Source organism: Serinus canaria, chromosome 25, assembly GCF_022539315.1.
Source record: "Serinus canaria isolate serCan28SL12 chromosome 25, serCan2020, whole genome shotgun sequence".
NCBI classification, from domain to species: Eukaryota; Metazoa; Chordata; class Aves; order Passeriformes; family Fringillidae; genus Serinus; species Serinus canaria.
The window spans coordinates 6629654-6656440 of NC_066338.1; the positions used below are offsets into that span (position 1 = coordinate 6629654).

The window sequence follows — 26787 nt, forward strand, 5'->3', positions numbered from 1 at the left end:
CAGTCCCTGATTGCGATAATCACCTCTTGTGTAATAAGGACAGCCATAAGACACCCTTTAAAATAGGAATCCATATTTCCTAGAAGCCTTTGAACTCTTTCTCCATCACTGTCAAAGGAAACCCTCTTAATGAGCTGCACTGGAGCAGAGGGAAATCAAAGCAGAGCCATGGTTTGTCAGGACTTTCCTGATCCTAATGAGCCCTGTGGTGCATTTGGAGCTGAGCCCTGGAACCTCAGGGCCTGAGAGGAGATTGCACAAACCTTTCCAGGAGTCCAAGTCAGAGGAAACACCCAAAGGGTCTCAAGGCATGAATGGGTCCCACTGAGGTCCATCCCCAGCACAGGCTCCTCATGGACTTCTTGGAGGAGAGAATTGGTGGCCAGGGTGGCACAAAAGCCTCTCAGACACTCAGTGTGGAAAGGAAAATCCAAAGTACCTTAAACACCTTCAGAGTCTGAAAGCATTAATGAGCCCCACTGAGTGTCAGTACAAAGCTCTCCAGGGACTCATTAAAGCAGATAATTGGGGCCATAATTGCACAAACCACTCCCAGAGTCTGTATCAAAAGGCAAACACCAAGTACCTGAAAATATTTGAAGTATCTTGAAGCACTAATGAGCCCCACTGAGTGTTGTTACTGACAAAGCCTCTCCAGGGACTAATTAGTGCAGATAATTGGAGGCCATGATGGCACAAACCTCTCAGAGATTCCAAGGCAAAAGCCAAACCCAAAGTTCTTTGAAAAACCTGCAGTCCCTGGGAGCATTCAGGAGCCCCCAGGGCCATTGCTGAGCAAGGCTCCCCAGGGACTCCTTCCAGCAGATCCTTGAGGCCACTGGGATGTGGGCTAGGGGGGGATGCTGAGGGCAGGACAAGGGGCTGACAGTGCCCAGCCTGGCTGGGGCTGTGCCAGGAGGCCCCAGTGCCTCAGGACAAGGTGTCTCCTCCCAGCCCTTGGTGGCACAGACCCTGCTGTGGCCCAGGGCACCAAGACTTGGCTTCTCTTTGTCCCCACCTGTCATCACTGCCTCCAGTTCTCTGCTCTGCCTGGGGCCTGGGGACACTTTCTCAGTGGTGTCCCTCAGTGGGACCCATTAAAAGTCCAAGAAACTTTGGATTGTGATTCTGACTTGGAGTTCTGGAGATGTTTCTTCAGCTCCCTCTCAGGAACTGATGTTCAGGGCCTGAGCACAAAGCCCTGAGAGATCCATTAACATCCTTGTGCTGTGTCTGTGCAGCTGAGCTGGGCTGGGCTCCTGGCACAGAGGGTGATCCTGGTAACCAAGAAGAGCTTAAAAAACACATTTCTCTTGATGAGCAGCTCTCCTGCCAGCCCAGCAGGGCTGGGGCACTGCCTGCAGCCACCCCAGGCACAGCACAGAGGCACAGAGAGCTTCAATCAGTCAGGGCTGGGAAGGTGCTGAGAAGTGCCTGGGGCACAATCACTGCCAGCCCTTGGCACAGGATCCTCTGGCTGCAGGACAATGCAGCTGCAGCTCCTGGAGCCATCTCCTAAAGCTGGAACATCCCAATGCCTGCAGACTCTGTGAGTACATTCTCTGATTGTCTCTTGTGCAGAGCAGCCAGGGGTGCCCAGGGCTGTCCTGCAGAGCAGGGTCCTGCAGCCCAGGGCGCTGGGCTGGGGCAGGGACTCTGCTGCCTGCTAGGGACAGCTCTCAGCCAGCCCTGGCAGCTGCTCCCAGATCTAGAGGGGGGACAAGATCTGGGTGGGAGGAGACAGCTGGTAAGGCTTGGAAGTGTTCTCCTTGTGTGGTGAGGATGTTGCATTGTTCAGGACTTCTCCCAGCATGACATTTAACTGCAGAACATTTCCGAGTAGATTATACATGAAGCACAGGGAGGCAGGTGCTGCATGAAAGGAAAACTCCTGCTTTTTTAATCTACTGCTAAGGGTATCCTTGTTAGGAAATTACATATAGAAATTCATCTCTCAATTCAGGCTGAGAAAAATAAACAGAATTTCTGTAAGATCTCAATAAAGCAGGCTGTGAAATAAATAAGCACAGGGTCCCTTAGAGGCAGCATCAGTGTTGCTCTTCCAGTCTCCCCAGGGTTGCTCTGACATTGCCATCAGAGCCTGCAGAGCCAGAGCTGCCCCTGGGCATTGCCAGAGTTGGGAACGGTCTGCAGGGAAGAGCTGAGCCCCCAGGGCTGGTCTGGGCTCTGGCAGCACTGGCAGGGCCCAGCCCTGGGTACAGAGAAGCAGCTGCTGGCAGGGACAGCTCTAGAGAGCAGAGCTCTGGGCTGGCAGAGGGGGGAAAGTGCCCCCAGGCTGTGCTGGGATATTTAAAGTCCTCACCAAACAGACTATTCCATGATTACTTTCTTTACAGATCCCCATGCTAAGGCACTGCAAATGTCCAACAGCAGCTCCATCAGCCACTTCCTCCTGCTGGCATTGGCAGACAGGCGGCAGCTGCAGCTCCTGCACTTCTGCCTCTTGCTGGCCATCTCCCTGGCTGCCCTCCTGGGCAACGGCCTCATCATCAGCACCGTAGCCTGCGGCCACCACCTGCACACGCCCATGTTCTTCTTCCTGCTCAACCTGGCCCTCACTGACCTGGGCTGCATCTGCACCACTGTCCCCAAAGCCATGCACAATTCCCTCTGGGACACCAGGAACATCTCCTACAAAGGATGTGCTGCACAGCTCTTTTTCTTTCTGTTCTTCATCTCAGCAGAGTTTTCCCTCCTGACCATCATGTGCTACGACCGCTACGTATCCATCTGCAAACCCCTGCACTACGGGACCCTCCTGGGCAGCAGAGCTTGTGCCCACATGGCAGCAGCTGCCTGGGTCAGTGCCTTTCTCAATGCTCTCATGCAAACAGCCAATACATTTTCCCTGCCCCTGTGCCATGGCAATGCCCTGGGCCAGTTCTTCTGTGAAATCCCACAGATTCTCAAGCTCTCCTGCTCCAAATCCCACTTCAGGGAACTTGGGCTTCTCATGGTTACTGTCAATTTATCATTGTGTTGTTTTGTGTTCATTGTTTTCTCCTATGTTCAGATCTTCAGAGCTGTGCTGAGGATCCCGTCAGAGCAGGGACGGCACAAAGCTTTTTCCACCTGCCTTCCTCACCTGGCCGTGGTCTCTCTGTTCCTATGCACTATCATGTTTGCTCACCTGAAGCCCCCCTCCATGTCCTCCCCATCCCTGGATCTTACCCTGTCAGTTCTGTACTCAGTGGTGCCTCCAGCCCTGAACCCCCTCATCTACAGCCTGAGGAACCAAGAGCTGAAGGCTGCAGTGTGGAGACTGATGACTGCATGGTTTTGGAAACATTAAACTGCTGGCCAATTTCTGCAAATCACTTTTAATAAAAGTCATAATTTATACTTCTTCTTGGTTTCATTTTGGAAGTTTTTTTTCTTTCTTTTACTTTTTTCATGTTGTCCACAAAAGTGTTATTGTTTGTGCCATTTTTCATTTTATTTCTCCCCATGTTCCTTGTGACCACAAACTGTGTCAATGAGGGGCTGTGCTCTTGGTGGCATTAAAAGTAATCAAGGATCTCCCAGCAAAGTTTTCTGCAGAGATGCCCTTTTTTGCCTTTTCTACTGAGAATGCAACAAAAAGCTGAGAGCTGCAGCAGCAGTGTCTGTGTACAGAGCTGGGGGCAGGTCAGTACTGGAACAGTAGTGCTGCAAGGGTTGTTGTGGCCAAAGTGCAGGATCCAGCACTTGGACTTGTTAAACCTCACCTTGTTGGGTTTGGTCCCTGGATCCAGCCTGTCCAGGGCCCTGTGCAGGACCCTCCTACCCTCCAGCAGATCCACATTCACATCCAACTTGGTGTCATCTGCAAAGATTTCCTTGGTTCCACGGAGCCCCTCAGTGTCACAATGGCCTCTTGGTCACACCAGGCCCTGCACTGTCACCCTGGTCTCCTTGGTTCCAGGAGACCATGAAGAGCTACAATGGTCTACTTGGTTTCATGGGCCACCCAAATTTGACAATGTTCTTCTTGGTTCCGTGGGGCTTCACAGTGTCACAATGTTCTCGTTGATGCCACAGTTTCACAGTGGCCCCTTGGTTCCATGGGGCCCCAGGGTGTCACCATGTCCCCATGGTCACATGAGGTCCCACACTGTCACCATGGTGTCTGTGGTTCCACAAGTCCCCTCAGTGTCACAATGGACTCCTTGTTTCCACAAGGCCACACAAAGTGTCACAACGCTCTTCCAGATTCCTTGAGGCCCCATCATGTCACAGTGGCCCCTTGGTTACACAGGATCCTGCAGTGTCACAATGTCCCCTTGGTTCCATGAGGCCCTGCAGTGTCAGAATGGCCCCTTGGTTCCACTGGGCCCTGGAGGCTCCCAATGGTCTCCTTGGTTTTGCAGTGTCAAAATGATGAAACCCCTTGGTTACACAAGGCCCTGCAGTGTCACAGTGGCCTCTGTAGTTCCACAAGGACCCAGTGTCACGGTGCACACCCTGGTTCCATTTGGGTCCAGAGCATCACCATCCACCCCTGGTTCTATGGGGCTGCACAGTGTCACCATGGTCCTCTTAGCCCTACTGTGTCACAATGGCCCCTGGCTTCCCCAGAGTGTCCCAATCATCACAGAATGACAGAATCAAATAGGCTGGAAAAGACTTTTGAGATTATCAAGTCCAACAAATGCTGCAATACTGCCTTGTCACCCAGACCTTGCCACTAAGTGCCACTGGAGAGGGACAGTGACTCCACCACCTCTCCCCTTGCCAGCCCATTCCAACGCCCACTCACCCTTTCTGTGAAGAATTTCCTCCTATTGTCCAGCCCAAACCTCCCCTGGTGCAGCTTAAGGCTGTGTCTGCTTGTCCTGCCCTCCAGCACATCCACACTCACACCCAGCCTGGTGTCATCTGCAATTTGTGAATGGTGGACTCGATCCCCTCAGCCAGATCATCAGTGAAGATTTTAAACAGGAATGGGCCCAACACAGATCCCTGGGGACAGCACCAGTGCCTGGACACCAGCTGGGGCAGCACCATCCCCACCACTCTCTGGGCCCAGACTCAGCCAGTTCTTAATTCTCCCAGTGAGGAGGGAACTTGCCCAAGCCATGGGCTGAAGCTTTTCCAGGGAATGCTGTCAGAGACAGCGTCAAAGGCTTTGCTGAAGTCCTGGAACACAACATCCACAGCCTGTCCCACATCCACAGGTGGGTCACCTGGTCATAAAGGGAGACCAGGTTGGTGAGGAAGGATCTGCCACCCCTAAATCCATGCTGGCTGGATCTGATCCCTCGGCCATCCTGTGGGATCCCTGGGATGGCACTCAAGGGGATCTGTTCCATAACCTTGCCAGGTATCCATGTCAGGCTGACAGGCCTGGAGTTCCCCAGATCCTCCTTCCAGCCCTTCTTTGGGATGGGCTCACACTGGCACCTCCAGTGCTCTGGGACCTCCCTGCTGAGCCAGGACTGATGGTAAATGATGGAGAGCAGCTTGGGGAGCTCATCCACCAGCTCCCTCATCCCTCTAGGATGGATCCCATCTGATCCCATACACCTGTGAGCATCTGAGTGGCTCAGCAGGTCAGCAACTGCTTCCTCCTGGATTCCAGGGGGCTGTTCTGCTCCCTGTGCTCATCTACCAGCTCAGGAGAACACTTGTCCTGAGGACAACGAGGCCCAACAATGAAAATTGAGGAAAAAAATTTTGTGTGATTGAGGTGTTAAATAGATCAGAGTTTTCCTTGACTTTAGTTACTCTATTTTCCACTGCATCCAAAGAAGAGTACAGGTTCTTCTTCTCACACCTTTTTCCATCTTTTTTTTAACACAAACTTTTTTTTTTTTTTTTTTTTTAACAGAAGCTCCCAGGTTAAGTTCTAATTGAGCTTTTACCTCTCAAATTTTCTTTCTGTATGACCTAAGGACATCCCTAAACACTTCCTGGGTTTCTGGTCCTTTTCCTCCCTGAGTTCCCACAAAAGCTCCATGGGCAGCTAGGACAGTCATTTTCCTCACTAGCTCATCTCTTGCCTCACTGGGACAGGGGGACAGGCTGCTCTTTCCCCCTTAACATTAATTTCTTGAAGCGTGTCCATCTGTTGTATTGCACTAAATAGTTTATTTAGTTGTTGTTGTTGCACTGGTGATGGGCAATTTCTACTGAGCATGTTGGGTCAAGTAGATGGGTTTTCCCCCTCCCTCATCACAAGGTTTCCCTCTCACACACCCCCTGTGTTACACACACCTGGTCTGTCCCACAGGTGCTTCACCCCTCCCCAATGGTATCCCAATGGCTTCGGTTCTCTCTCCCCCACCCCCATCCTCTAGGGTATAAAACCTCCTGTGTGAGAGCTCTATCCCCTCTTTTGTACCTGGGTGACCCCATCACCTGTGTCCTGCCCCAAGCCAATAAACAGGATACTTGCACCCCGTGGAGAAGAGCGCCTCTTGTCTTTTACCTCCGTCTATGTGGGTCCGTGTGGGCTAGAGTCTTAAGTTAGCCGGATTGGACTCATATAAGGCCCAGGAAAAACACGGATTGCCGCACCCCAAACAATTCTCTCAAGGAGACATTAAAAGGAATCACAATTGTTTGTGTACTCTGAGTTGTACAGGAGAAATACCAGTACAAGGGATTCTGAGGAGCTCAAAAGAACAAAACGGCCTTTACTTAGAACTTTTGAAAATCAGAAAAACTTTGGCAGATTGTTAATTATGACATTGTAGTCGTTTTGGTTTGTTGATTCAAGATTTTTCTAATCCTGATATTTCCTAAATAATGTATTGATGAATGTGGGGGGTTTTAGTGTCAGTTAATCATTTATGCATTTATTTTGTTATGAGAATAGATTAGGAGAAAGGTAAAGTATGCTTAAAATTTTAAAATGGTATATAGAAAATTTTATTAAATGCAAATAAAAGAAAAAAGGTAGTAAGAATTAAAAGAAATTCTTTAGAACGTTTTTCTTTACAAATTTTTTTAAACTGGCAAAGTAAAGAAACAAAACTAAAAATTTCTAGCTAGTTTACTATTTCTAGAACAGTCTTTTTTGTAGTTTACTTAGAGAGAGAAGTTTTTCTTTTTAAGGTTATGGAGTTTTTTACAGGAAAAAATATTGTTTTATTGTAGTTCCTAATTTTGTCATGGATAACAGATGTCTAGGGAACTTTGTTATTGTGAAGTTCTTTTTATTGCTACAAGTTTTTTTTTACAGCTTGTTGATGGGCCGTGATGGCTTATGAGGTATTGTTTTAAAGATGAGTTTTTAAAAGGTAAATGTTTTATTTTTTACTTTTAAATTTGTTTTATCTCTGGAAATAAAGGTCTTCTCTTGGGGGTACTGGATAACTTTCTCTTACGTTTAAATTTCTCTTTAAACTTTTGATGAAATTACAGTTATCTTAACATTTGTTTATTCTATATTTTTATAGTTTTTTCTATTATGAAGAAAAAGAGTTTTTTCTTTATAGTTTATACGAGGATTTTTTTTTTAAGGTTAAGGTAATTTTTCTTCTTTTTAATTTGGGATTTAATTTCTTCTTTACTGACTTTGATGGTTCTGTGCGGTTTTTAAAGTGTTTGTATTTTGTGTTTTTCTTTTACTTGAGGGAAGATTAAAGTATATTGAAAGGATTAATACCTGACCTGCTGGTACCTTGTGGTGGAAGTTGTGGTTGGGATGTGTTAGCATTGGTTTTATTTTTGGTTTTGGTGGAGTTTTTTTGTGTTTAATATTAGTTGTAGGGTTATTTTTTGTGGGTTGAAAGTTGTTGGAGTTTTTAGTTTTATTTGTGTTGGGAGGAGGGGACATGATGGTAAGATTTTAATGGGTGTGGCCAGCTTTGTTCTGGTTGGGATTTTGTAGCCTCTTTTGTTTTCCTGTTTGAGAGTTGTTGGGGTTTGGTTTGGTCAGAATGGGGCCAATGGGGGGGGCAGCCTGGGGAGGGGGGAAGGGGCTCGGCCCACGGCAGGGCTGCTGGGGTTTGGTTTGGTTTGGTTTGGTTGGTTTGGTTTGGTTTGGTTTGGTTTGGTTTGGTTTGGTTTGGTTTGGTTTGGTTGAGATGGGGGCTGGGGCCAGGGCCTGCTGCTTCTTTGTTGACTGGAAAAGAAAGAGGAGGTTCCTGGGTTTTTTAGTCCTTAAAATATGTGTTTCACAGAGGCATGTTCAGTATCTCAGTGGTTTAACAGATTGTCAGTTACACAAAAAGTTTTCTATTACTTTTGAAAATTCTTCTCATGTCAAACTACGACAGACATTCAATCAACAAAAAACACTTCTCAAAGCATTGACTTGGCCCATTCAGCTTCACAAACTCTAAGCCTGTTCAATTTAATGTTAATCAAAATTTGCAGGAGCACAGAAACAGAAGAGAAGACACAGAAAGAGAGAAAGACAAAAAAGATACAGAGGAGCACACACACAGCTACCAACTCCTGGATTCCTGAGGTGTTCAGATAGAAATTCCAAGAGGATGCAGGGTCAAGCTGTGTGCTTGCCTTGTGGTCAGCCTTCAATAGCCCTTGGTCTTCCTGGGCCCTTCCCCCAGGTGGGACTTGGGCTCATTTGGTCCCTCAAGAGCTGGGCTGGGGCTCCAGAGGTGGCTGTGGAGCATTGCCTGTGCTGTGCCAGGGACTGGCAGACACTGCTAGGCTGGGATGGAGGCTCTGGGGGGATTGGGGTTCCAGGGCAGGGCAGGGCTGGGGTTCCAGGGCAGGGAAAGGCTGGACCTGCCCCTTCCTCCCTCACACAACAAATATTTCCAGCCAACAATCTCCTCCAGTCTCTCAGAGTAAGGCAATTTTGGAGAAGGAAATCTCAATTCTGACCATGGGCACCTGGAGGAGAAGGACACTTCTTTTCTACACGAAGAGAAGCACAGATTCCAAGTCTTTGAAGAGCCTCACTAGGCCAAGGCTAGCCAGACTTGTCATTAAGGGCATATTTCATTTGGGAGCATTTTTTGGATATAAAGAATTTTGGAGGTGGAACCCCAACCTCAGGCATGAGCACCTGGAGAAGCAGGACAGTTCTTTCCCATAGGAAGGAAAGCACGAAGCCTTCCCAGGTGTTTCAGGGACGATGAGAGCTGGCCCTGGTGAAAACATTGCCATCCAGACTTGTCCTGGCAATATTCCAGTGGGAACAATCCCTGGATATAAGGGAAAATCTCAATTCTGGCCATGGGTGCCAGAAGGAGAAGGACAGATCTTTTCCATTGGAAGGAAAGCATGGAGCTCCAGTGTTTCAGTAGCAGATGAGAAGGGACCTTCAACATGCCAAGGTCAGTTTGACCAGTCAGGCAGTCCATGGGAGGCCCAACCAGCCAGACCTGTTCTGTGTTCCCTTGCTTTTGTGAGGCCCTGCAGTATCACCATGGTCCCCTTGGTTCCATGGGGCCCAGCAGTGTCCCAGTGGTGCTTTGATTCCATAGGGCCCAGCAGTGTCACAATGGACCCTTGCTTCAATGGGATCCCACAGTGTCACAATGTTCCCTAGGTTCAGGAAGGTTCCACAGTGTCACAATGGTCCCAATGATTTCATGAGGCCTTGCAGTGTCACAATGGTCTCCATGGTTCCCCAGGCCCCACATTGTCACTTAACTCCTCTGTTCTATGCAATGTAACAATGGACTTTGGATCCTGGGGGTTTGCAGTGTCACAATGGTCTCCTTTGGCTCCACAGTGTCACAATGGACCACTGATGACCCGAGGCCCTGCAGTGTCACCCTGGAGCTTTGGTTCCATGCAGCCCTGCAGTGTCACAAAGGCCTTTTGGTTTCACGAGGCCCCACAGTATCACAATGGCCCTCTTGGTTCTGTGGGGACCTCCAGGGTCACAATGTCCCTCTTGGTTCTGTGGGGACCTCCAGGGTCACAATGTCTCACTGGTGCCATGGAGCCCCACAGTGTCACAATGGCCACTTGGTTTGATGGGGCCTCTCTGTGTCACAATGATCCCTACATTCCATGGAGCAAGTAGTATCAGTGTGGTCCCCTTGGTTCCATGAGGCCCAGCAATGTCACAGTGCTCTCCATGATTCCATGAGGCCCCACAGTGTCACACTGGTCCCTTGGTCTCACAGGGCCCCACAGTGTCACACTGGTCCCTTGGTCTCACAGGGCCCCACAGTGTCACACTGGTCCCTTGGTCTCACAGGGCCCCTCAGTGTCACACTGGTCCCTTGGTCTCACAGGGCCCCACAGTGTCACAATGGTCCCTTGGTCTCACAGGGCCCCTCAGTGTCACACTGCTCCCTTGGTTCCATGGCCCTGTGCTGCTGCATTCCCCCCTCCCCTTCTCAGCCCGCCCTGCCAGCTCAGAAATGCTCCTTGGGCCTGGGCCTTGGCCAGCAGCCCCTGGGCTCAGCTCCTCTCAGCTCACCACAAACACTGTCTGCTCCAGGCACTGCTGCTGCCCAAACAGCTCCTGCTTCCTTTGGGAGCAGCCCTGGGAACTGTTTGTGTTCCCTCCGTGGCACAACATCCCTGTTCTCCAGTGCCAAAGAAAGCTGCTGATGCCAAGTGTGGCCAGGATGAACCATGGCTGGGACTGCAGCCCCTCTCGTGGGGCCCTGCACACAGCGCTCCAAAAGGAGCCCTTGGAGCTCTCCTGGGCCAGCGACTCCCTCTGGGTGGGGCCTCTCCCAGCCGGGAACTCTCCCGTTTGCTGCACTCGGGGATCCTGGACAGCGACAGAGCCTGGGCTGATCCCCCATTGCTCCAGGCTCAGCCCTTGGCCTGCTGGGGAGATGCCAAAGCATCCATAGGGAGCATTCCCTGCCCTCAGGGGAATTTCTCCCAGGTGCCTTGCACTGACTCTGTGTGTCTGTGTGCACACAGGAGTGCCTGTGCTGGGGAAATGGGGCAGAAATGCTGCTCTCTGAGGGGTTTGAGTGCCTTGGAGAGCTGAGTCAGTCAGGCCTGTAAGTGAGGTAAAATCACAAGGTCTAAGTGAAGTTCATTGCTGCTAAGAGTTATTATTTTGTTAAGTTTTTGCCTTTAATATAAGTTATAAGCTAAGCAAAATATTGTGAAGTATTATTGCTCTGGTAAATTGCAAAGTCATAGGTTATAAGTTAGGTGAAGTGCTGTTCTTTTGCTAAATTGTGAAGTTGAAGGTATCAGTCAAGGTTAAGGTAAAATTTAAGTCCTCTTCTGTTTGAGCTCTCTTAAGCTTTTATCTCTTTATTCCTTTTATCCTTGCCCTCACTGTCCTTTTGTCACACACACAGGGACAGTTCTTGGTTCATTTCTGGTTTGATTGCCTGGATTCTGTTTGGTTTTGTTGTTGCTTTGTTTCCCTGCTGTGCCTGAAGTGTCCAGTCAAGAGCAGAGTGACTCTTGCCAAGGAACTTTGTGCTGCTGTCCCTTAATATTAAATCTGGTTTTTGCTGATCCCTTGCTGGGGATTTTTTCAGCGCTCTCAAGCCCTCGTTTGTATCAGGGTGAAGGAGCCCTGGCCCCTGCTCTGGCCCTGGGGGACATGGGGACGCTGCTGGGGGTCCCTGTCCCCCTGTCCTACCAGCAGAGCCCTGGCCCCCCCGTCCCCGTGTCAGGCTCTGGGGTCGATCTGGTGGAACATCCTCTGGGGGAGGCTGCGGCACCGGGGGCGGGGGGACCCGGGGGGACAGGGGACCCTGCTGGGCACGAGCAGGCTTGGACTGCTCTGGGGGGAACTGTGAGGGGGGACAGGGCAGAGTGACCTCCCCAGTGACATCACACAGCCCCTGTGATATCACACAGCACCCTTGTGATGTCTCAGCCCACTCGGAGATGTCACACAGCACCCTTGTGATGTCACAGAGCCAGCTCTGGGATGTCACCGTGGAATGTCATGCAGGTGAGCTAAGATGTCACAGAAGACTTGGTGATGTCAGAAAACCACCATGTGATGTCACAGTTTTTCTGTGATATCACAGCCTGCTCTATGATGTTACACAGCCACCCAGTGATGTCACAACCCATTCTCTGATGTCACAGAGCCACCCTCTATGATGGCAGAATTTGCTCTATGGCCCCATACCCTACTCTCTGATGTCACAGACAGCTCTGTGATGTCACAGCCCCCTCAGTGATGTCACAAAACCCTCTCTGTGATGTCATACTGCCACTCTGTAATGTCACAGCACACACTTTGATCTCACAGCCTGCTCTGTGATATGATACAGCCATGATATGCTGTCACAGCCCACTCTGTGATGTCACACAGTTCCCTCTATGATGCCATAGCTGCTCAATGACCTCACACAAGAAAATCTGTGATATCATAGCTCAATGTGTGACCTCACACAGCCCCTTGCTGACATCACAGCTGCTCTGTGCCTCCACGACACAGCCACAGAGGTGCTGCTGTGACACAGCCCCCTCTGGGACATCCCACAGCCCCTGCCAGTGCTGAGCCCCTGTGAGCTCTGTCTGTGCCCTGCTGGTGTCCCTGAGGTGCCCTGGCAGTGCCCCAGCCCTGCTGGGCTGTGCCCAGGAGCTGCTCCTGCCCAGAGCTGTCTCTCTGCAGCACTGCCCTGGCCAGGAGCTGCCTCTGGGCCAGGAGCCCAGCCCAGCCCAGCAGCACAGACACAGCACAAGGACTTGAATGACCCTCTGGGGCTTTGCTGCTCTTTGCATCAGACCCAGTCCCTCAGACTGTGCTCAAAGAACTTCTCAAGAGCTCAAAGTGAGACTGAAACACTGAAGTTTCTTGTACTTTGAAGAGATCCCTTTGAGGGACACAACTCATGTGAAAGTGTCCCCAGGTTCCAGGTAGAGCAGAACACTGGAGGCAGTGATGGCAGGTGGGGACAAGCAAGGCAAAGGTGTCTCTGGTGCTGAGCACACCTGGATGTGTTTCAGGAATGCAAAGGGCCAAGGCCTGAGCCCCAGCCCCTGGCAAGGCAGATCCTCTCCCTCCCTCAGTGCTCAGGGCTCTTCCCAGGATGGGCACTGGGATGTGGGGATGTGCAATGCCAAGGGCAGGACCATGGGGCGGCCCCTGCCAGGCTGCTGAGCAGGGACAAGGAGGCAATGAGGCCCCAGGGCTGCCAGGGTCACTTGTCCCCTCGTGGCCTCAGGCCCAGGGCCAGCAGCCATGGCCAAAGTGCTGCCCAAGTTGGCTCTGTCAGGGCCTTGCAGCTGCTGCCCATCCCTGTGCCCTGTGCAGCCCAGGCTGTCCTACGGTGTCCCTGCCCTGGCCTCTGTCCCTGCAGGCTGTGCTCATCCCCCGGCTGCCCCACCTGGCTGGCCCCTTCCTTTGCTGACAGCTCTGCCTCCTGCCTGCCTCTGCCTGCCCACACAAAGCCTTGGCCTTGATACCAAAGCTTAATTCAATTGAATACCAAAAGCTTAATTCAAAAGGTTACTTCAATTTTTACCCTGCCTGTGAACTTTTAGCACAGGAACAAGGCATGCAGGGGCTGCTTTCCCAGCAAGGATTGTATGGAAGGCAAGAAGAAGACATTTGGCTCAAGAATGCAGTGATAGAAAAAGCAAGGACTGAATCTGGGAATTTGGGGGGGGTTTGATGGTAATGGATAAATTGTAATAGACATCTAGTGACACTGGTAGAATTACATGTCCACATAAGGTTAGGAGTTATCGGTCACTAGACCTCAGGCCTGAATAAATTATACCCTCTTTAATAGTAAATTAGTGTTAAGGAGTCTTATTCTGATATTTCAAGTATTTGGTGACAGTGGGGGCTCACAGAACCAGGGAGTCAGCTGTGACACTGAGCAAACTCATGGAACCAATGGCCCATTGTGATACTGCGGATCCAAGGAGACCATTGTGACACTGAGAAACCTCTTGGTGGCCATTCTGACACAGCAAGGCCTGGTGGAACCCTGGGTCCATTGTGACACTGCAGAACCTGACAGAACCAAGGTGACCATGTTCTGCTACAGAACCTCATGGAGCAAAGGGACCGTGGGGACACTACAGAACCAAGGAGACTGCTGGTGGCAGTGGGAAAGCTCATGGAAGCAGAAATCCATTGTGACACAGCAAGGCCTCGTGGAACCAAGGGTCCATTGTTGAATTGTGTGGCCTCAGGGAACCATGAGCCATTGTGACACAGTGTGGCCATGTGGAGCCAAGGGGCCATTGTGATCTGTGGATCCAAGGATGTTGGAACCCAGGACATTCTTCTGACTGCCCTGGATGACTCAAGACCCTGGAAAGGGGCTCAGAGACCTTGGCATGGAGTCAAAGATATTTGTGCCTTTGATTTTAGCCCATGGAAAAAATTACCAACTTTGTGTGAAGATTTATAAGCCACAAGAGTTTGAGTAGAATGATAGTGAATTTGACAAAGGGAGAAAAAGAAGAATTTTGAGGTTTTAGAATGGGGGTTCAAGAGACAAGATGGAGGAATCTGGGTATGTCCTGTCCTTCTTCTTCTTCTTGTCCTCCATCTTCTGCTGTGACGGCAACACTTTGGATTGATTTAGAATAGAGACAGACTTTCTAATATAGGTGATAGGTATCAGAAAATTATTGTCAATCAAGTACACATAGTTCTTAGTATAAAAAGCTAACACCACCCCAAGGGTGGTCAGAGTGTGCCTCAACCCGACCTGCTGGACAGACTCCGCAGGTCAGAGAAAGAATGTTATAGATAAGAGAAAATAAACAACCTTGAAAAGCAGAACCGACGAATCTCAACTTTTTCTTCGGTCACAGGGCTGGGAGAAAAGACTTTTTAATACCTGGGGGGTCATTTCAGTCACAGAAACCTGAGACAAGGAGACCATTGTGACTGAAGAACCTCATGGAACCAGGAGTCCATTGTTCCCCTGTGGGGCCCTGTGGAACCAAGGGGAGCACAGTGACCTTGTGGGGCCTCATGGAACAATGGAGACTGTTCTGACCCTTTGGGACCCACTGGAACCAAGGGGCCATTACAGCATGGCAGGACCTCCTGGAACCACGGGGACTCCAGTGAACACTGTGGGGGTCCATGGGATGAAGGATCCAATGGAACCAAGGATACCATTGTGACACTCTGGGACATCATGGAACCAAAGGTCCATTGTGACACAGCAGGGCCTCATGGAACCATGGAGGCCATTTTTACACTTTGAGGCCTTGTGAGACCAAAGGGCCATTGTGGCACTTCAGAGCCTTGTGGAGCCAAGGGGACCACAGTGACACTGTGGGGCTCCATGAAACCAATGGTCTGTTGTGACAGGGCCTCATTGAAGCACGGTGCCCTTGTGATACTTCAGAAGCAAGGAAAACATCTTGGCACTGTGGGGTCCCATGGAATCATGGCACATGGAACAGATCTGGTTGGTTTGGCCTCCCAGGGGCCACCTGATAGGTCCAGCTGATCTTGGAATGTTGAGGGCGATATCTCATCAGACCCTGGAGAACTGGAGCCCTGTGCTTTCCTTCCTGCAGAAAAGAACTATCCATCTTTTCAGGTGCCTTATGGAATCATGGAGACTGTTGTGACACTAAAGGCTGAACCAAGGAGTCCATTGTGACACTGCTGGGCCCCATGGAACTAAGGATCCATGGAACAGTGCGGACCCCATGGAACCAAAGGTCCATTATGACATTGAGGGGCCTCATGGAATCCTGGAGGCCATGGTGACACTTTGAGGCTTCATTGAACCAAGGGGCTCTGCAGGACCTCATGGAACCAAGGAGATCCTTCTGACATTGTGAGTGCCCACGGAACCAGGGGTCCATTGTGACACTGTGGTACCAAGGAGACCCCTGTGACACTGCAAGGCCTCATGGAAGCAAGGGACCATTGTGACACTGTGGGGACACCATGGAAACAAGAGGCCAGTGTGACATAGCTGGGCCTGATAGAACCAAGGATCCAATATGACACCACCATTGTGACACTATGGGGCACCATGGAATTAAAAGATGAGGTAACAGCTCTGGTTGGCCTGGCCTGACTGGTCCAACTGGGCTTGTCAAGAGTCTCTGTTCATGTACCCCTGAAACCCTGGGGCTCTGGGCTTTCCTTCAAATGGAAAAGAACTGCACTTCTCATTCCATCAACCATTGCCAAAATGGGATTCTGCTTCCAAAATTGCCAATATCCAGGGATTGCTCCCAGAGAAAGCTGACATTACCAAAAGGTTGGGCCTCTTGTGACTTCCTGAGAGCTGGCTCTCACCTGCCTTCAAACACTGAGGCTCTGTTCTTTCCTTCCTATGGAAAAGAACCTTCCTATCTGTCCAGGTACCCATGGACAGAACTGGTACTTTTCCTCTGAAATTCCCTATATGCAAGAGCTTCTCCCAGACAAAAGCTGCCAGGACAGACAGGTCTGCCTGCCCTTGGCCCCTGGTAACTGCAGTTCATCAGTTCCTGAAACATGGGAGCTTTGTGGTTTCTTTCCTGTGGAGACCATGGTGACACTGTGGGACCTCGTGGATCCAAGGGACCATTGTGGCACTGTAGAGCCTCATGGAACCAAGGACATCTTTGTGGTTCTGTTGGTCTACATGGTCCCAAGGGGCCAGTGTGAAGCAGCAGGGCTTTGTGGAACCAAGAGGCCATTGCTGCATTTCAGGGCCTCATGGAGCCAAAGGGCCACTGTGATCCTGCGGGGCACCGTGGATCCATGGAGAGCATTGTGGAATTGCAAGGCCCCATGGAATCATGGAGACCATTGTGACACTGTGGGGCCACGCAGAACCCAAGGGCCATTCTGACCCTGTGGGGCCTCATGGAAGCACGGGGTCATTGTGACACTGCAGAGCGCCATGAAACCAAGGGAACATGGAACAGGTCTGGCTGGCTTGGCCTCCCAGGGGCCACCTGACAGATCCACCTGATCTTGGAATGTTGAGGGCTGCCTCTCATCAGCCCCTGGAGAACTGGGGCCCCAAGCTTTCCTTCCTACAGAAAAGAACCATCTGTCGTTTCAGGTGCCCACAGCTGGAGTTTTTACTCCCCCAGTAAAATTCCCTATATGCCCTATAAGGGCAGAACCCTATAAGGGTTCTCCCAGACAAAAGCTGCCAGGAGAGACAACTCTGGCTGGTCTTGGCCTCTGGTGATCACCTCACATCTCAAGGAAGCCCTGAAGAAAGTATTTGAAAAGGCTTGACTACTGGAACCTCCATACATTTCTCATCCTCTGAAATACTCAGATGCTCCTCTGATCATATGTTTTTTTTCTTTTTCACATTGTGAATTATGCATGAAATATTATTTTCAACGAAAAAAATATTATTCTTATCACTTTCCCAGTGTTATCTGACACAGAACATTTTGTCTACATGTGGATCCAGGTCACCTGTATGAGCAAACGCAAGAATAAATCCAGCAGGGATTATTTGTCTCTGCCCCGATCTGTCACATCTCCTCTGGAGCTGGAGGTGCAGCCCCAGCACTTGGGAGGGCTCAGGGAGTCACAAGCTCAGCTCCCACACAGAGAACCTGTGGACCCTGGGCTGCTCTTCTTGGTCCCTGCATGCTCAGCCCGGCTGAGATGGACACTGATGGTGTCTGGGCCAGGCTCTCGGAGCCCAGCCCAGCTCCCTGCAAGCTCTCCCAGCTGCCCTGAGCTCTGGGCAGCACCAGGGGCCTCTCCCCAGCCCAGCCCAGCCGGCTCTGGCCCCACAGCTCTGCTCAGGCCAGGCTGCTCTGGGCACTGCCCCACGGCCTCAGCCCCTGGCAAGGGCACAGCAGCAGCTGCAGCTGCCACAGGACTCAGCCCCAGCCATGGGGGAAGGGGCTTGGCCAAGGCACAAGGAGGCTCCCTGGGTGCCCTGCTCCCCTCTGGCTGAGGTGCTGAGAGCTCTGCAGCCCCTGCTGCCATCCCACCTGCCCAGGGCAGCACAAGAGCCCCGGCCTTGGGGCCCTCCAGAGCAGCTCCTGCTCCAGGCCCAGGGCCCATCCCAGAGCTGGGGCAGCCACAAAGCTGTGCCCATTTCTGTTCATTGCTGCTCTGATGGGGATGGATCCTCAGCTACTTGGAGGTTGCTGATGAATTTTACTTCTCCAGAGGCCACTTCTTTCTTGAGATCTTCATTTCAGGAATTCACTGAAAAAGGCTCATAAACATTTATTCAAAACACCTGAACAAGAAAAGCCCCAAGCTATAATTCAATTTTCAATTCTTCTGTGGTTAATTCAACAAATTTCAGAAGTGTGTTTAAAGGGAATCTGCTATATTGAAAAAAAAAAAGCGGAGAGAACTGTTGTCCTCTTTTCTTTTCCTCTTTTTTTTTTTTGGAATCAGCAATGTCCAATTGACATTGACCCACAGCACCTTCTCATGCAGTCTGAATAGGTAACAAGATCAAGAAGTTTCATGGCTGATAATTAATCAGACTTTGTCCCCACCTCACCATATCCCTCATCCAACCTCTGGTACAGGAACGGTGAAGCCAGCATGACCAGGGCAGTGATTCTTCCCCTGTGCTCAGCACTGGTTGGACAGAACAATGTAAGGTGACAGGAATGGGCTGCCCAGGGAGGTGGGTGAGACACCGTCCCTGGAGGTGTTTAAGCAAAGCCTGGATGTGGCACTCAGTACCATGGTCTGTGTGACAAGGTGGTGTTGGGTCCCAGGTTGGACTTGATGCTCTCCAAGGTCTTTTCCAGCCTGGCTGATTCTCAAATTATTGTGACACTGCAGGGCCCTGGGGAAGCAAGGGGCCATTGTGACACTGCAGGGCCTGGTGGCACTAAGAGGACCATGGTGACACTGTGTATGACATGGCAGCACAGAGCCAAGGGGCCATGGTGACACTGTGGGGCTGAATGGAAGCAAGGAGTCCATGGTGACAGTCTGGGACCTGGTGGAACCACAGAGGCCACTGTGACCCTGCAGGCCTTGTGGAACCAAGGGGCCATTGTGTCACTGCAGAACCAATGAGAACATTGCTGTGCTGCCAGACCTCATGGAACCAAAGATCCATTGTGACACTGCAGGGCCTTGGGGACCACAGCGCAATTGTGACACTGCAGGGGCCAAGGATCCAAGGGACTTTGTGACACCAAGGGGTGCCAAGGAAATAAAGGAACACTGTGATACTGGGAGGCCTCATGGAACCATGGTGACACCAAGTTGTCTGGGAGTGTGATCTGCTGGAGGGAAGGAGGGCTCTGCACAGGGCCCTGGACAGGCTGGATTCAGGGCCCAAATCCAACAAGGTGAGGTTTAACAAGTCCAAGTGCTGGGTCCTGCACTTTGGCCACAACAACCCCTGCAGCACTACAGGCTGGGGACAGAGTGGCTGGACAGCAGCCAGGCAGAAAGGGACCTGCAGGGACTGATGGACAGCAGGCTGGACATGAGCCAGCAGTGTGCCCAGGTGGCCAAGAAGGCCAATGGCTCCTGGCCTGGATCAGGAATGGTGTGGCCAGCAGGAGCAGGGCAGTGATTCTTCCCCTGTGCTGGGCACTGGTTGGGCAGCACCTCGAGTGCTGTGTCCAGTTCTGGGCCCCCAATTTAGGAAGGACATGGAGGGGCTGGAGCGTGTCCAGAGAAGGGCAACAAGGCTGGGGAGGGGTCTGGAAGCACAAGTCCTGTGAGGAGCGGCTGAGGGAGCTGGGGTTGTTTATCCTGGAGAAGAGGAGGCTCAGGGGAGACAAGGCAGTGTCAGGGCACAGGTTGGACTTGATGATCTCCAAAGTCTTTTCCAACCCTGATGATTCTAAGATTTTCTGTCACCACCCTTGGAGCAGTTGCAGGATGAGCCCTGGGCCTCCTCTTCAGAAGCTCCAGCAGCCCAGGTCCCTCAGCTTCTCCTGCCAGCCCCAAAGCCCATCCTGTCAGTCCTGCAGAGCCTCTGCAGCTCCTCCTCATTTCCCAGAGCAGGGAGCCCCAGAGCCAGACACAGCAGCCCAGATGTGCCCCCCTGGCCTGGGGTGCCTCTGGCAGGGGAGCAGCAGGAGGCACAGCAGGAGCCTGCAGACAATTCCTGCAGCACTTGTAGGATGATCCTGCTGCCCAAGGGATGTTCCCATGGTGCCAAGTCAGGAACTGCAATGGGGAGTGGGGTAAGAGAAAGAAAGGGCAAAGAGGGATGGGCTGTTTGCAGGGGAGGGAACAGGGTTGGGAAATAGGAAGAAATTTGTACAAGGGAAAAGTCAAGAAGGCAAAGATGAAGCCAAGGAAATGCTCACGGCAGTCTGGGAGTGGCTGCCAGGCAGCCTTGGTTCTGGGCAAAAGTGTCTGCAATGGGACAGGAAACTTCCAGCTGATGGAAAAAAATTTTCTGGCAGAGTGCAGAAGCCAGGACAAAGCTGAATGGTTTCCCTGGTGTTTCCCAGCCCTTGCTGGCCCCAGGGGCTGATGGCATTTGTGCTCCCTCAGGTTCATGTCCACACACCAACAGCATGGGGGTGCTCCCCCTGCTCTGTGCAATGCAAACAGGGGCTCCTGAGCCAGTGCTGCCATGTCTGTGCCTGCAAGGATGGGGCACCTGTGTGAGCTGGGGGAGAGACCAGGGCTGCAGAGGGGGGATGTTGTTGGCAGCTCCATGAGGATGCTCTGGGACGCTGCCCTGGGCTGTCCAGCACACTGGAGATGGATCAGCCCCTGCTCTGCTGCTCCTTCCCATCTCCCCCAGGGCCCTTGCAGAGCCCCAGCCATGCTGTTTGCCCCCAGCCTGCCCACGGCCACCCTGGGGCTGCTCACAGGGGTTTTCTGTGCTGAGCATTGGCCTGGGTGTGTTCTTGAGAGAGCCTGGGCAAGGAGCCTGGAGCCCCCAGGGCCTGGCCTGAGGTGTCAGTGCTGCCCCAGCAGTGCCCATGGCCTGTCCCTGCTGCAGCCCTGGCACTGCCACCCCCTGGGCTGTGCCCAGCCCCGAGAGCACTCAGGCCCTACAGCAACACCAGGGCCACCAGGGCAGCGGGGCAGGGCCACGGGAGCAGCACTGGCAACACCAAGTGCTGCTGCTTCTGGGCACAGCTGCTGTGCCAGCACTGATCTGCCCCGAGCTCTGCACACAGACATTGCTGCTGCAGCTCCAGAGAAGGCAAAAAAGGGCATCTCTGCAGAAAACTTTGTTGGGAGATCCTTTACTTCATTTAAAGCATCTGAGAATATAGCCCGTCCTTGACACAGTCTGTAGCTACAGGGAAGGTGGAGGGAAACAAAATGAGAAATGGCACAAGGAAAGAAATTTTTTTTTGGACAATATGAAAAAAATTGAACAAAAAACCTCACAGTGAAACGAACAATAAGTATCAAAGATGACTTTTATTAGAAGTGATATGCAGAAATAGGCTATCAGTTTAATGTTCGTTAAACCATCCAGTCATCAGTCTCCACACTGCAGCCTTGAGCTCCTGGTTCCTCAGGCTGTAGATGAGGGGGTTCAGGGCTGGAGGCACCACCGAGTACAGAACTGACAGGGCCAGATCCAGGGATGGGGAGAACATGGAGGAGGGCTTCAAGTTGGCGAACGCTGCAGTGCTGAGGAACAGAGAGACCACAGCCAGGTGAGGGAGGCAGGAGAAAAAGGCTTTGTGCTGTCCCTGCTCTGACGGGATCCTCAGCACAGCCCTGAAAATCTGCACATAGGTGAAAACAATGAACACAAAACAACCGAGTGCTAAGTAGGCACCGACAGCAATGAGCCCAAGTTCTCTGAGGTAGGATTTGGAGCAGGAGAGTTTGAGGATCTGGGGGATTTCACAGAAGAACTGGCACAGGGCATTGCCATGACACAGGGACAAGGAAAATGTATTGGCCGTGTGCAGCAGAGCAGTGGAGAAAGGCACTGGCCCAGGCAGCTGCTGCCATGTGGGCACAAGCTCTGCTGCCCAGGAGGGTCCCGTGGTGCAGGGGTTTGCAGATGGACACGTAGCGGTCGTAGCACATGATGGTCAGGAAGCAAAACTCTGCTGAGATGAAAAAGGCAAAAAAAAAAGAGCTGTGCAGCACATCCTGTGTAGGAGATGTTCCTGGTGTCCCAGAGGGAATTGTGCATGGCTTTAGGGGACAGTGGTGCAGATGCAGCCCAGGTCAGTGAGGGCCAGGTTGAGCAGGAAGAAGAACATGGGCGTGTGCAGGTGGTGGCCGCAGGCTACGGCGCTGATGATGAGGCCGTTGCCCAGGAGGGCAGCCAGGGAGATGCCCAGCAAGAGGCAGAAGTGCAGGAGCTGCAGCTGCCGCCTGTCTGCCAATGCCAGCAGGAGGAAGTGGCTGATGGAGCTGCTGTTGGACATTTGCTGGTCCCCATGTGCCATTTGCTGGGGCTGCACATGGGGACCTGTTCATGGAGAAAGGGCAGAGACAGGTCAAGAGAGGCTGCTTTGAGCCAAACCTGGGCCATTCCCTGCAGACTGTCCAGCTGGGACTCACCCAGCCTTGTTCCTGCTCTGGGAAAACCTTCACCCAGGTCCCTGCCTGAGCTCCAGTGGTGCTGGCTGAGTGTGCCTGGGGCAGCCAAGCCTGTGCGTGGGGGCTATCGAGGAGCCATCCCTGCCCCACTGCCATTGGTTTGTGGCCATGTGGCAGAGGGACAAGGCTGGATATTCAGGATTTGTCAGGGGAATCAATCCTAATGCAGAAAGCCTTGGTAGCATCTGCACTCACCCTTGTAAAGGATGGCAGGAGTAGGTTTAAGAATTGTTTTCCTACCCACACATCATTCCTGGCTCTCTGAGGTCAGAAATCCCCAGCATTTTTGTTGTACTCCAAGTTTGCCACTGAGAGATGTGAGGCAAAGGATTCCCTGTGGCTGAGGGAAGGTGAGGGGCTGGATGGGCTTGTTCCCACTGCCCTGGCTTTGCACCTTTGGCTGCAGTCAGAGCACAATCACACTCCCGGGCCACCCTGGGATAAACCAGACCCTGCCCAGAGCAGAGGGATCCCTGAATGTCTCACCCTCTCTAAAGGTCTCTGGGCAAGCTCTCAGCACCCCCTGTTGCCAAGGACACTCACGGCTCCCTTTGCAAACCCAGCAGCATTTCCCCAGCTGTGGCAGCTCTGCCCTTCCCTGTGGGACATTCAGGGAACTCCCTGAGGCTCTGGCACAGATTTGCACCCAGGAGGGCAGCTCAGAGCATGGAAGGGAACAGCAAGGAGATCCCTGTGTGTGCCCATGATGGGATCTCAGGGAGGGGGCTCAGCTCATTCCCCTTTCCCATGGACTGCTTTGCCCTCACCCCCACAGGTGCCAGGGAAGCTTGGACACCCCATTCCCACGGACACACCCCTGCTTGGCAGGAATGCCAAGGGCAGTGCCTGACTCAGCTGCTGACGATGCCAGAGCCTCCCTGGGAGCAGCAGATAACAGTGACAATATCAGGGCAGAGCAGAAACAAGAGGAGATGTTGTGGTGCTGTGCCTGAGAGGGCAGGGCAGAGACAGCCGGGCACTCAGGACAGTGTTCCCGTGCCCAGCTGTGCCCGGCACCTCCCACACACCAGCAGTGCCCTCCTGCCCCCAGCACTGCTCTCTTCAGCCCCCTCTCCTTCCCTGAGCATCTCCCTGGGCCTGGACATTCCCTCCTGAGAGGAGCCTTGTCCCTGCCAGCGCTCACAGAGCCCATCCCACCCTGTGTGCCCGGCCCTGGCCCTACAGAAACCTGCCTGTGTGCAGGGCCCTGGCTGGGGCAGGCTCTGTGTGCAGGTGGGCAAGGGCAGCTCAGGAGAGCCCTGCTGGGCCCTGCAGAGGTGATGCTGCTGCTGTCCAGGGCTGAGGAGTGCCTGAGGGCCCTTTGGGAGGCTCCCAGCAGAGAGACAGACCACCCAAAGTTACAGTTCTGGAGTTCCTTTAAATGCTCAAACATTCCCTGGATGATCCTGTGTGTCCCTTTCAACTCAGAATGTTTTGTGTTTCTGGGATTACAATTCCTGTTCTGCTTCTCTCATCCCCCTGTGGTCTATAATCAAAAGAGAAAAAACCCCTTGCAACAGTGTTAGAACAGTAAAGTAAAATCCAGACATTAATTGGAAGCTTCCAGGTGTCCCAGTGGGGATGGGGCACACTCAGCCCCTGGTTTCAACAGATTTTTAAGGTTGATAAATTAGGATATTTAACAGGAACATCCAGTAGCAGATTCAGTTGCCCCAGTTACATACCCCTGGCTCAACCCATTGGAGTAGGTCCAAGGGCTTCTTTGCCTTTACTTTTTGCTATGACTGCTCACATTCTGATCAAAAGCCAAAATGCTCTTTTTGTAGGTCTTCTTCCTCATAATAAGACTATACAGTATTTCAGGAATATATTTAGACAGTCAGCTTATTGTTCTAAAATCTAAGAGAAAGGTTAGGAAACACACTAGATTCAATTAAGAATTATATTTACAGAAGTATATAATAGTAGTTTAAAAGAATTAGTTAAGAGTTTAATAGAGTAAGGATTATAGTTTTATAACTATGTAATAGTAATTTACAGAACTACGAAGATATAAAAAATGTTAAAAAAGCAAAAATCTTTTTGTCACCACCCCAACATTCCCATCCTTCTCCAAGCAGGAAAATGAAAACACTCTCAGGTTACCTCCTGATCCTTACAGCAATCCCAGTTTACCTTCTTTGAGAAGTTCCCTCAGGAGCTGTGCCCAGGCTGGTCTGGAGCTGGGAGCAGCCCTGCCCCATCCAGCCCCTCTCAGCAGCAGCACTGGCCCTGCTCAGGGTGGCTCCTTCCCCCCACAGCTTCTCCCCAGTGCTGGGAGCAGCTGCCAGGGCTGGCTGAGAGCTGTCCCTGGCAGGCAGCAGAGTCCCTGCCCCAGCCCAGCGCCCTGGGCTGCAGGACCCTGCTCTGCAGGACAGCCCTGGGCACCCCTGGCTGCTCTGCACAAGAGACAATCAGAGATGTACTCACAGAGTCTGCAGGCATTGGGATGTTCCAGCTTTAGGAGATGGCTCCAGGAGCTGCAGCTGCATTGTCGTGCAGCCAGAGGTTCCTGTGCCAAGGGCTGGCAGTGATTGTGCCCCAGGCTCTTCTCAGCACCTTCCCAGCCCTGACTGATTGAGGCTCTCTGTGCCTCTGTGCTGTGCCTGGGGTGGCTGCAGGCAGTGCCCCAGCCCTGCTGGACTGGGAGAAGAGCTGCTCATCAAGAGAAATGTGCTTTTGAAGCTCTTCTTGGTTACCAGAAGCTGCCTCTGGGCCAGGAGCCCAGCCCAGCACAGCAGCACAGACACAGCACAAGGACTTTAATGAGCCTCTGGGGCTTTGTGCTGAGGCCCTGAACATCAGTCCCTGAGAGGGACTCTCCAGAACTCCAAGTCAGAATCCAACTCCAAAGTTTCTTGGACTTTTAATGGGTCCCACTGAGGGACACCACTGAGAAACTGTCCCCAGGCCCCAGGCAGAGCAGAGAACTGGAGGAACTGATGCCAGGAGGGGACAAAGAGAAGCCAAGTCTTGGTGCCCTGGGCCACAGCAGGGTCTGTGCCACCAAGGGCTGGGAGGAGACACCTTGTCCTGAGGCACTGGGGCCTCCTGGCACAGCCCCAGCCAGGCTGGGCACTGTCAGCCCCTTGTCCTGCCCTCAGCATCCCCCCTAGCTCAAGGATCTGCTGGCAGGATCTTCCCTCAGCATCCCAGTGGCTCAAGGATCTGCTGGAAGGAGTCCCTGGGGAGCCTTGCTCAGGAATGGCCCTGGGGGCTCCTTAATGCTCCCAGGGACTGCAGGTTTTTCAAAGGACTTTGGGTTTGGCTTTTGCCTTGGAGTCTCTGAGAGGTCTTTGCAATCATGGCCTCCAATTAATTGCTGTAATTAGTCCCTGGAGAGTCTTTGTCAGTAACAACACTCAGTGGGGCTCATTAATGCTTCAAGATACTTCAGTTATTTTAAGTACTTGGTGTTTCCCTTTGATACAGACTGTGTCAGAGGTTTGTGCAATCATGGCCCCAATTATCTGCTGTAACGAGTCCCTGGAGAGCTTTGTACTGACACTCAGTGGGGCTCATTAATACCTTGAGATACTCAAAGTTTTTAAGGTACTTTGGATTTTCCTTTCCACACTGAATCTCTGAGAAGTTTTGGTGCCATCCTGGCCACCAGTTCTCTCCTCCAAGGAGTCCATGAGAAGCCTGTGTTGGGGATGGACCTCAGTGGGACCCATCCATGCCTTGAGAGACTTTGGGCGTTTCCTCTGACTCTGACTCCTGGAAAGGTCTGTGCAATCTCCCTCCAGGCCCTGAGGTTGCAGGGCTCAGCTCCAAATGCACCACAGGGCTCATTAAGATTGATCAAGGTCTGAAAAACCACGTCTTTGCCTTGATTTCCTTCTGCTGTTGTACAAGTTCATAAGGAAAGTTTCTGTAGTGGTTTTGTTTCGCCAATTTGAGATTTCTCGGCCAACATATGAAGTAGTGTGGTGGGTTCATTGTTGGCTAATTACCAGTGCACTCCCTAGAATATCCTTACTCATTTTCTGCTGTGAGGTAGGATCAGGAGAAAGGCAAAGAAGGCTCAAAGTTTTAAATGGGTATAAAGAAAAGTTTATTAACAGGAACTAAAAGAAAGAGCAATAAGAATCAGAAAAAAACTTTCAGAACACTTCTCTCCCTATACCTTCTCCTTTCTTACTCACAATGGAAGGAGAGAAAACCTAAAATTTTTAGGCGGTTTTCCACCTCTAGAATAGTCTTCCTTCAGTTCACTTAGGGAGAGGAGTCTCTCTTTCATGCTATGGAGACTTTTCCAAAAGAGAATAATTCCCTCATTGCTCTCAATTTCCTCTTATAACAGCCACCTGGAAAATCTGCAATCATGAAGTCCCTTCCATTTTTTCACATCTTTTCCCACAGCTGTGTTTCTGGGCCATGCAAACTTAAAGGGTAGTAGTTTAAAGATGAGCTGCTTGAGAGCAACAGTTGTCTTCATCTATTTCTGAAAGCATCTTCATCTCTGGGAACAGAGATCCTTTTCTTCTCCC

General features: G+C 51.6%; 3 protein-coding genes across 5 annotated transcripts in view; 2 read left to right on the top strand and 1 right to left on the bottom strand.

The window, feature by feature from the left end:
- The window catches only part of LOC115485384 (olfactory receptor 14J1-like), a 78649-nt gene extending 75336 nt beyond the window's left edge, over positions 1-3313 (top strand). Inside the window, exon 2 of one of the 2 annotated variants that reach the window (XM_050984136.1) lies at positions 2675-3313. In XM_050984136.1, coding sequence (XP_050840093.1) covers positions 2675-3313 — 639 coding nt within the window. Of the gene's footprint in view, positions 1-2380 lie in introns of those variants that run through there. The other variant, XM_030239649.2, reaches the window with a different exon arrangement.
- Positions 1-26787, top strand: part of LOC115483858 (zinc finger protein 629-like) — a 229171-nt gene that overhangs the window by 167104 nt on the left and 35280 nt on the right. The gene's annotated exons all lie outside the window — the stretch shown is intronic.
- LOC115484925 (zinc finger protein 208-like) overlaps positions 1-26787 on the bottom strand; it is a 513901-nt gene that overhangs the window by 142931 nt on the left and 344183 nt on the right.